This window comes from Ziziphus jujuba, chromosome 11 (assembly GCF_031755915.1).
Source record: "Ziziphus jujuba cultivar Dongzao chromosome 11, ASM3175591v1".
NCBI classification, from domain to species: Eukaryota; Viridiplantae; Streptophyta; class Magnoliopsida; order Rosales; family Rhamnaceae; genus Ziziphus; species Ziziphus jujuba.
In genome coordinates this window covers 5,154,960-5,164,677 of record NC_083389.1, presented here as the reverse complement: position 1 = coordinate 5,164,677, position 9,718 = coordinate 5,154,960, and the positions used below count along the sequence as shown (strand labels likewise).

Sequence of the window (9,718 nt, the reverse complement as noted above, 5' to 3'; positions counted from 1 at the left end):
TATATATATATATATATGTTTTTGAAGGAGAAGAGAGAGAATATTCTGTGACTATCCGAATCCGTTTGGTACAAATTCCGAGAAAGAGAGACAAGTGTGTACGGTTTTGGCGCATTGCTCTCTGTTGTAGTCTGTCTGGGGAGGAAGAAAACGGTTGACTTTACCGATTGCCAACCTCCCTCCAGTTCCACCCAAAAGTATCCCCTCATCTCTCTGTTCCTCAGCCTCAGCAAAACTTGTTCGACGACAGTTTCTTCGGCTCTCGTTGCTGTAATTCAAGCAATGCCCATTTCCTATCTCATTTCCATGCATGCAATTTTATGCATACTCAATCCTCTTTCTCTCTCTCTCTCTCTCTCTCTCTCTCTCTCTCTCTCTCTCTCTCTCTCGTCCTGTAAGCTTATTTCTCATTTCCTCTTTTATTATGTGTTTTTTTATTTAAGTATCTGCATTCTCTCAGGTAAAATGCTCTTTGATGGGGTGCTGTTTTCTTCTTTTATTCATTTTATACGTTTTGGAACTCGCAATGTTTTTTAAACTTGATTTGAAGTGTGGTTAGATATATTTTAGTTTCATTTTTATTTTTATTATCATTAGATCTATTCTGTACAATGATCCATCAAAGCATATCTCTCGAGTATTATGACAAGGAAACATGCTATATATATGGCAACATGAAATTATATGTAATTAGAATGCAGAATGACTAGCCGTAAGATTTTGAAAGAAAAATGAATTTTTTCAACAGGAAGAAGAAATCAAGTTGATTTTTCAACCGTCCTCTTGGAGTTGCTGCTTTTTCTTAAAGAATGTTTAGATCTCTCAAGTTTTCTAGAAAGGTTTCTCCAACAGTGGAGCCAGCTTTAACAAATACAGCAGGATAACCAATCGGAGCTTCTACTCTAGCTCCATAACCCTGTTTCCTAAATTGTTCTCCGGTCCATATATGCTGCCACGCACACTTATCCCCAACTGGGAAATAGGCCTTAACATCATTCTTGCCTTTGTCGAGGACTGGCACTACTAATATCTCTGTACCAATCAAGAATTGTTGGTAACTCAAGCTATGCACATGTTCATCATCCGGGTAGTGCAGAAAGAGGTGGCGGCAAACGGGTAAGCCCCTTTGAGAAGCTTCCTGTATGGCAAAGAGGAGGCTGTTAGATTTTCCTTTGAAGATGTACTATATGGCAGTCATACATGAATTTGCGGCATTACCTTTACAAGTTGGATTCTGTAGAATTTCCATGCTTTGTAGACTTTAGCAAAGCGTGCAAAATGTGACAAAGTTCGGTCATTTGAGTAGAATTGGCTGTTGCAGGTTGGTTTGTTTCCCTGCTTGCAAAAGAAAATTTGGTTTAAACCGATGAGATCTTACGTTTTAATCTTTAGGTAAGAAATATTGTTGCCCCTTGTTATGGCTATCTAGCATTTGTGTCGAACCTATGAGAGATGATTAACTTCAAGCCAAATATGAAACAAAAGAAAAAGGTAATTAAATAATGATGTATGGTAAATTACTTGAGTTTGGAGGTGAATGTTTTAATTCTTTATGTCAAAGAGGATAATAATGAAACTGACAAGAAAGATTCATGTTGATATATTTCAGGTGCTGGATTATAACTTACTTCGTGTGTCCGGAAAACAGTGGTGAAAGCGTTTAGCTCCATCCATCGCAAGAGCAGCTCTTCACTTCTTTGATATTTGATGAAAGGCAAGTTTACTGTACAATATCCTCCAGTATCACTATGGTTAAAAGCATAACCAGAAAGTCCACTGCTGAGTAGACCAATAACAGCACTCTTTATACCATCATTGGCCTGCCAGCTTACCATCTGGTCTCCTTCCCAGAATAGCATCCCCCATTTGGGACTATCTCTGAAACCGGCCCTCATGAAAAAGACCAGGGCCTCTTCTGGGTCTTCTTTATTCTTACCCACGCGCTTACTTTTCCATTCCTCTACAAACTCTCTGTTTATTTGTGCCCAGAGTTCTGGATATCTGTTATGGGCTGAAATAGGATCTTCACCTGAAATGATGAGTTCATAAGTTATGATGCATCTCAGTCTATGTGTTATAATTTACCGTGACCTTATGATAACTCTTTCAAGAATTAAGTTGGTATTTAAACCTGAATAGAGGATGGCATCAACAGGCAAGCTTTCACCAAAATCAGCCATCCATCCTCTGACACCATCATCCACCATTTCTTGTAAAACCTGTTTGAACCAACTTGTAGCACCTGGATGTGTCAAATCCAGCATTCCCACATCAAAAGCTGTATTAGGAACCATATAGGGTCCTCCATACTTGTCTTTCACTAATATGCCCAAATTTTTTGCTTCCTCAAAGAGGTTTCTCCTCCTGTTTTGCTTCTCATCAGTCTGTGGAATCAAATATAAGCTCTCAAAACACAAAACAAAGTAGTCTTAAAACAAAGTAGTATTTTTCTATTCCAGTCATAGATCAGAATTTTGCTTTATTAAGAGATCATAAATGCTATGTTCTTGAAATAAAGGCGACTTTACCCTTCCTAGTTTATGCAGTGCACTCTTTTTGGTTGCCCGTTAGTTGTTGCAAGAATTGTATATAATGTAATTATAGAGGAAATGCGCAGGGAAGAAAAGAAGTTACCGGTGCTAAACAAGGATTGCAGTATGTCATCACTTTAATATGCTGAGAGCTAAGATCTTTGAGTAGTTGTTGCCATCCTGAATACGTGATTGTATCCACTTCCCAATTCCACCATAGTTGTGATCCAATCATTGTCTTCCTCTGCCCTACCCAATCCTATATGCATGTTACAAAAACCAAATTCCATACTTATAAAGTGTGTAAGTAGTACAAAGAATCGGAAGGACAAAAACTAGACTCTTAAGCTCCCATAAATTTGGAGGCAAAATTTTGTTGAAAAGTTGAAATAAGCATTTGTACATAGACATATAACCATATATATTTAAGGTAAGAGGATGAGGATTACCTGCAACCAGAATGCTGATATGGGGACATTATATGAACCGAGCTCATTCCAAATATGGCGTACAGTTTCTGTGCCACCCTGCATTCCAACAATGGCACCGGATATTATCCATTCAGGAAGCTGAGGAGGTCTTCCAATAGATTCGGTGAAGCATTCAATGATCTCAGAAGGTGAGTTGCCATGCAATATTCGTCCTTGAACTGAATTTCCATGTATCTGCAAGCTCCAGGATAAAGAAAATTTGAAACTGCAAGTTATATAAGATCTTTGAATGAGTACATAATGTACTAGAAGAAAAAAAGATGCCATGGATCTTTGCTTCTTTTCCAAACTCCTCAATGTAATTTATTTATTTTTCAAAAATGTAGTTTAATGATACATCTAATACCGTTAAATGTTCTAATATGACATCTTAAATATGATACACTTTCGCTTTCTTTCTTATTGTTCCAAAGCTTAAACTTGTATATAGTCCAAGTACTTACTTTCAGAAAAAATCTTGCTTCACTAATTATTGTTGCTTAAAATAAGATGCTGTTACCTGTATCTGAACTTTATCATCCCTGGTTAGATCAAATATGGAGTAATCATATCCTTCAAGGTAAAGAGACCTCATCTTCGACGTCATATAGAATGGGGAAGGAGCATAAGTTGTTGCCCAATCGCCACCAGCCCTGCAATAGGTAAGGAAAAAACCGAAAAAGAAAAAAGAAAAAAGCATCAAAACTAAAATAACCATTTCAGTGGCTAATTAAAATTCAAGAATTAGCCTTCAAACACCATGCCATACCTATAGCTTATCAAGTTAGCTGCAAAAGTAATCGGTTGATCTCCTCTCCCGATGCCTTGTTCTTGAACAAAAATTGGCACCCTTTTGCCTTTGAAATCCATATGAGAAAACTGCTCTCCAAACCCGTAAAATCTTTCATTTGCTTCACTTGAATAGGTAATGCACACCCTATTGAATTCTTTGGATTCTCGAGCCTTGAGTACCTCTGTTTCTTCCTCCGACGAAGAGGAAATGATGACGAGCCCTTTTCTCCTCGCAAAGAACCAACACCAACCAAGCTTCCGTTTGCGAAAACGGCGTATTCTTCGCCGGAAACCCCTGTAGCGTCCCGGAGTAATTGGAGGAGCTTTTGGGCGCAATTCGAAGTCAGGACGTCCAAGCTTTACTTGAAATCCAATCTGATCGCTGCTTTTCTGATCAAACAGAATCCAATACCTTGCTGAAGCAGAAGCAGAAAGTCCATTTGGCTCGAATGGTATTTCGTTTTCATGAAACCCAGATTTTTGGGACCTCTTCTTTTTCTTCTTGCTACTGAAAAAAATCCAACCTGTAATTAGCACAGTAGGAAATTGGGTACTTTTTAAATCGTCTCTATGATCCTTTCGGAAGTAATACCCAGATGGAGAATTATGATTTTCAGCCTCTAAAAACTCATCAAGTTGATTGATCACCTTTATATCCTGAATGGTCTGATGGTTACAGACCAAATGAACATCTCCATCTTTCACAACAAAAGATCCCCTGCTTTCTTCCACCTCTGTTTCGGCCAATGCTGCTGACACAAAGGCTTGCCCTGGGATGGTAGACCATATAGGTCTCGTGGGCTGAGAAAGATGATAAATTGAGATTGACCCACCAAAGTTGGAGCTCCAAGCGAGCTGAAAATCCTTCCCAATTGAATAGATTTGATGAGATGGCAGAGTTTGGGAATTGAAGAAGAGAGTTCCATGGATCAAAGGGAGGGATGCTGGGTTTGAAGGGAAAGGATTATTGAAGTGTTTATGGTGCTTCTTGGTGATCTTGAGGGTTGTCATTGAAGTAGAAATTGTATTTTTGAATCCAAAAATGAAGTCTTATATTTATGATACTATTTCACATCGAAAGGTGTTAAAGATTCAAATGACATCACGTTGGTATTGGAAAGACTTCTCTTTCAACGTTTTGAATAATAACCTGTCTTTGTGTAGTTTAGATTTGGACATTGGTGTGCCGAGAATTTCAGTGAGAGAGAGAGAGAGAGAGAGAGAGAGAGAGACTAATATGATGCGCCAAAATGGATACGACTTACTCTGGTTGATTAACGGTTATGGTGTCTAAAATGAATTTCTCAACTGTTTTTCACTTTGTTTTAGTTGGTGGTTATTTGAATTGACCAGTATGTCTGGGATTATAGTTATTTGAATTGACCAGTATGTCTGGGATTATACTTTCTAAAGGAAGAAACCCGTGTAACTAAATACCTTATTTGAACCTTAATTTTCAAGTAAGTGGGTGTGTTTAATAAAACAAAGTTCTCAATTTGTCATGAATTTTCAAAGCTTTACTTATATAATCTCAACTCGGTTTCATTCTGTAAATTGAAAGAAATGACTGAGAATTCATTAATTCGAGAGGAGGAATTAAAATTAATGAAGGGAAGGTGTTTAAAACAGTACAAATCATAGCAAACGCAAATACAACCTAGAGACAAAAGTATAGGTGCACCAACGTATGTTGGGCTTTTGAAAGTTAAAACGGAAATGGTCAAGTCCCAATTGAACACCTCTTTTATCTCTGAGTGGTTGAACAAGTCGTTTAACTCCTTTCAGACCTATAAATTCAACGGAATTCTGTGATGAGATTAGCAAAATTTCCTCCTCTTTTTTAAAACAGAAATTTGTTATTGCCTTTGCTGAGGAAAACAAAGCCTAATATTTAGAGAAACTAGGCACTACAATTTTCTTCCATTTTTTTGAGTTTATTTATTTGTCATCTTAACTTTGCTACTTAGCTAGCCTTTTCATTTAGCAGCAGCTATTAATTTACAGCAACAAATGAATGTAGACGATTTTCGTAACTAAATCATTAATCAATAGCTCCAAACAATCTTTGTTCTGATTAATACAAAAGAATAAAAACAAAAAGCAAAAAGTATGGTTGCATGGTTCTTACATATGATCCAGGTCCCTCACTTTTCTTTTACCCCCTCAAAAGTCTCAAGTATAAGTTACATAATTATGATTTAATTGACATTTAATCAGCATGAAATGCTAATAACTAAACAATATATAAGTCCGTCCCCAACTAAATAAGTAAACTCAACAGTATTGATTATGTGTTCGTTTGTTAATTAGTCATGGTAAATTAGTGCATAGCCTGCATATCTATTTGAGCTGATTTTGTCAGTAGCGTTTTCTGTTCACAATAATGTATCTAGTCCAATGTTAGTGTTGTGGGTTTTCTTTGGGATGCACCTGGTCATGAAAATGGACAACATGCTTTTACATTATGCAGGGAGTGAGCGAGTGCTTAGAATGACTCATTTTAAAATTCGTTTTTGTTTTTGCTTTTGCTATATTGATGGATTTCGTCTTTGTCTGTTGAATCACTTCCAGTCTTCCACTATTGAGATCATTTCATGTCGTGTGTAGCTAATGCACCTGCCCACCTTCTCTGATCACATTCAATTTTTTCTTACAAATAAATTGATGTGTTTATATATATATACATATATATAGTCTCATATACATACATGTTGTTTGGAAGTTTTCGTAGAAGAAAGAAGATGGCAAAAATCTGTACACAACAGAACACACATCGCATTTTCATTTCACAATCAGGTATTCAGGTTTTGATGGCAATTAATTGTTGAATGGTAGGTATTCTCCATTGCCTGGCTCATTGTTGGATTGGAAATAAACCTTATTACTTGCTTCTACGCATCATATACATATATATATATATATATATATTAATATACATAATCTGACTTGGATCATATATATATATATATATATATATTAATATATATAATCTGACTTGACTGCTTTCTTTATATTTGTTATATAAAGAAAAAAAAAAAGTGATTTAAAAATAAACTATGTGTTAGAAAAAAATATAAATCAAATAAAAATTCAGAATTAATAGTAATCATAATGGTATCAAAGTTAAAAATTCAAAATTATAAATTTGATATTTTAGGAATAGATAATCTACGACTAACTGTACGCAAAAGCTCTTCCATTGTTCCTTATACTACATGGTTCAAACAGTTTTTCTCTTTTAATTCTTATTAATTTTTGGTTTATCTGAGTAGCTAAGTCGAGTAGTCAATTCCTCTCTAGTCAAATAAAATTAATATAAATTTGTACGGACAACATATATGCATTTGAGCGAATCGATTTTTTTTTTTTTTTTTTTTTTTCATTTGGAATTTGTTGATATAAGAAAGCTCAATTAACGACGACAATATCCAGGCCAGATCACATGTCATCTGATAAAGCCCAATAACTTGGGAAGCTAATAATTAGATTTACGGTGGTTATTTTTCAAAAAAAATTCTAAAAATAAGTCCAGCCCACAAGCTAAGCCATTAGGCCCATGTTTTCTGGACATCTTACTGCCCTATGGAGCCCAAATAGTCACAGTTGATAAGACTTCAACACGACACCAGCTTGCTTGCACTGGCCGCTGAACTGAATGTCTCTCACAAAATTCTGATCTGCCCAAAAATTCCAGGGGACTGGTGGTTATACTACCTACGCGCTGTGTACACCGAGTGCTCGATGAAATTCCTGCTTCTTCAGTTGCAAGATATTAGATTTCTGGGGGTTCGATGGATTCCATAATCTTGAAAGTGGATTTAACTCCAACTCCAATATCATTCTTCTTGCAAAGGTATTTGTCACTGAATAGCAGTTGGTCGACTTTAGTGGCTCATTCTTATGGAAGGAGAAGACTTCCTAAAAACCTTCGTTACCCCCCACGCCGTACTAAGCTTCCTCCAGACCTCGGAGTCAACCTCTTTTTGAAGACCACCAAACCTGTAAATGATCCTACTATGAAAACCCAAGAAGAAGAGGAAGAGGAAGAGGAAGAGGAAGAAGGAGAAGAACAACAACATCAACCTGAAGACAACGACCATGATGATTTCGTTTGGGATTCGGATGAGATCGAAGCTATTACGTCGCTTTTCCAAGGAAGAATACCACAAAAGCCTGGAAAGTTGAACAGAGAGAGACCTCTTCCACTCCCACTTCCCTACAAGCTCAGACCTTTGGGACTTCCCACGTCCAAGAAACGTCCCAAAATACCTTCTTTACCATCAATGCATATGTATAAGAATCCTGCTGCTCTGATTGGTCTAGCCCGGAAAATCAAAAGCCTTCCTGCAGAGGAAGATGTTTCAGTAGTTCTCAACAAGTGGGCGAATTTCCTTCAAAAGGGGTCTCTGTCCATGACGATTCGGGAACTGGGTCATATGGGTCTTCCTGACAGAGCTCTTCAAACGTTTTGTTGGGTTCAGAGACAGCCTCATCTCTTCCCGGATGATCGAACTTTGGCTACTACCATTGAAGTGCTGGCAAGAAACCATGAGCTGAAAATGCCATTCGACTTGGAAAAGTTTGTTGCTTTGGCCAGCCGTAATGTTATTGAAGCAATGGTGAGAGGGTTCGCTAAAGGAGGGAGCTTGAATCTTGCTTGGAAGGTTGTATTGATTGCAAAAGATGGTAAAAGAATGTTGGATCCAAGCGTATATGCTAAATTGATATTGGAGCTTGCGAAGAACCCTGATAAGTATGTGCTTGCGGAGGTATTATTGAATGAGCTAGGAGAAAGGGAAGAGCTAAATTTGAGCCAGCAGGACTGTACGGCTATAATGAAAGTATGTACCAGGCTTGGGAAATTTGAAACTGTGGAGGGTCTTTATAACTGGTTTAAACAGTCTGGGCGAGATCCAAGTGTGGTTATGTACACAACTTTGATCCACAGCCGCTATTTGGTGAAGAAATACAGGGAGGCTTTGGCTGTTGTTTGGGAAATGGAGGCTTCAAATTGTCTCTTTGATCTTCCAGCTTACCGTATGGTGATAAAGCTTTTTGTTGCTTTGAATGATCTCTCAAGGGCTGTCAGATACTTTTCAAGGCTTAAGGAAGCAGGTTTCTCGCCTACTTATGATATATACCGGGACCTGATTAAGATTTACATGGTTTCTGGAAGGCTGGCGAAGTGTAAGGATGTTTACAAGGAGGCAGAGATGGCAGGATTCAAGCTAGATAAAGGGACAATGTCTCAACTGCAGCAACTAGAAAGAGAAAAAAAGTTACATTTATAGTTGTGGATAATTTTTTGTATAGATTATTTGTTCGCTAATCGATTATCTACATGTGATGCTATTTCGTATTGTTCATATATTCATGGGTGTCGGTGTGATACCGTCATGGATGTGTTCCTTTGTTAAATTATTAAGCACTTGATTCTGACCCAGAATTCAATTTTATCTTTATTTTTCATTTTAATTTACTTCTTTACTGAAAAACCTATTATAATTCTATCCTTATATAACCGAAAAGACCAAAACACAAAGGAGAACACCCATTCTTGATGAGTAGGGAGCGAGCGGAAATCTTCCCCAAGTCCCAACAAAGAGATTGCGAATTCTAGTTGGCAGTAAAAATACTCGAGGACGCTTTCACAGAAAAAATTTTAATGAGTCAAACATCAAGGATTATAAAAAAACGCAGGTCATACTGAATTCTTTCACCTTCTATATACTTAAAATACAAAATGACTTCATTCATGAAGGAGGATTGCAACCCAGCTTCAGGATGTCAAAAGAAACCGGTCAGATGATACTTCATGCATGGGAGGGCAACCAACTTGGTTTTAGAGTAAAATTGCGAACTACCCATGACTCAAGCTGAAATGGCCTCTCCAATGGTCACAACAAAAGGTATTTCTTCTCACTA

At 37.3% G+C, this 9,718-nt stretch overlaps 2 protein-coding genes and 1 long non-coding RNA gene across 3 annotated transcripts; 2 read left to right on the top strand and 1 right to left on the bottom strand.

Moving 5' to 3' along the window:
• Nucleotides 1–640: 640 nt before the first annotated feature.
• LOC107403967 (uncharacterized) lies at nucleotides 641–5,112 on the bottom strand. Its single transcript, XM_016010896.4, has 8 exons — nucleotides 3,771–5,112; nucleotides 3,522–3,654; nucleotides 2,981–3,196; nucleotides 2,635–2,790; nucleotides 2,132–2,384; nucleotides 1,629–2,029; nucleotides 1,219–1,335; nucleotides 641–1,138 (listed from the first exon to the last, which is right to left on the bottom strand). Exons 1-8 carry the CDS (start codon nucleotides 4,802–4,804, stop codon nucleotides 803–805), a joined length of 2,646 nt encoding a protein of 881 aa, XP_015866382.3. The 5' UTR covers nucleotides 4,805–5,112; the 3' UTR covers nucleotides 641–802.
• LOC112489638 (uncharacterized) lies at nucleotides 1,334–1,719 on the top strand. Its single transcript, XR_003053924.3, has 2 exons — nucleotides 1,334–1,491; nucleotides 1,610–1,719. It is a non-coding gene; the product is annotated as an uncharacterized LOC112489638 (long non-coding RNA).
• Nucleotides 5,113–7,155: 2,043 nt separating the features above from the next.
• On the top strand, nucleotides 7,156–9,268 carry LOC107403950 (pentatricopeptide repeat-containing protein At2g01860). Its single transcript, XM_016010876.4, has one exon. It carries the CDS (start codon nucleotides 7,585–7,587, stop codon nucleotides 9,082–9,084), a length of 1,500 nt encoding a protein of 499 aa, XP_015866362.3. The 5' UTR covers nucleotides 7,156–7,584; the 3' UTR covers nucleotides 9,085–9,268.
• The last annotated feature ends 450 nt before the right edge of the window (nucleotides 9,269–9,718 follow it).

Bases quoted from the DNA above. Each gene is read 5' to 3' on its own strand.
- LOC107403967 (XM_016010896.4), bottom strand. From the start codon at position 4,804: ATGACAACCCTCAAGATCACCAAGAAGCACCATAAACACTTCAATAAT. The intron at 3,197-3,521 runs GTAACAGCATCT...TGGAGCTTGCAG, and splicing joins ATGATAAAGTTCAGATACAG to ATACATGGAAATTCAGTTCA. The intron at 1,139-1,218 runs GTAATGCCGCAA...TTTGCCATACAG, and splicing joins ACAGAATCCAACTTGTAAAG to GAAGCTTCTCAAAGGGGCTT.
- LOC107403950 (XM_016010876.4), top strand. From the start codon at position 7,585: ATGGATTCCATAATCTTGAAAGTGGATTTAACTCCAACTCCAATATCA.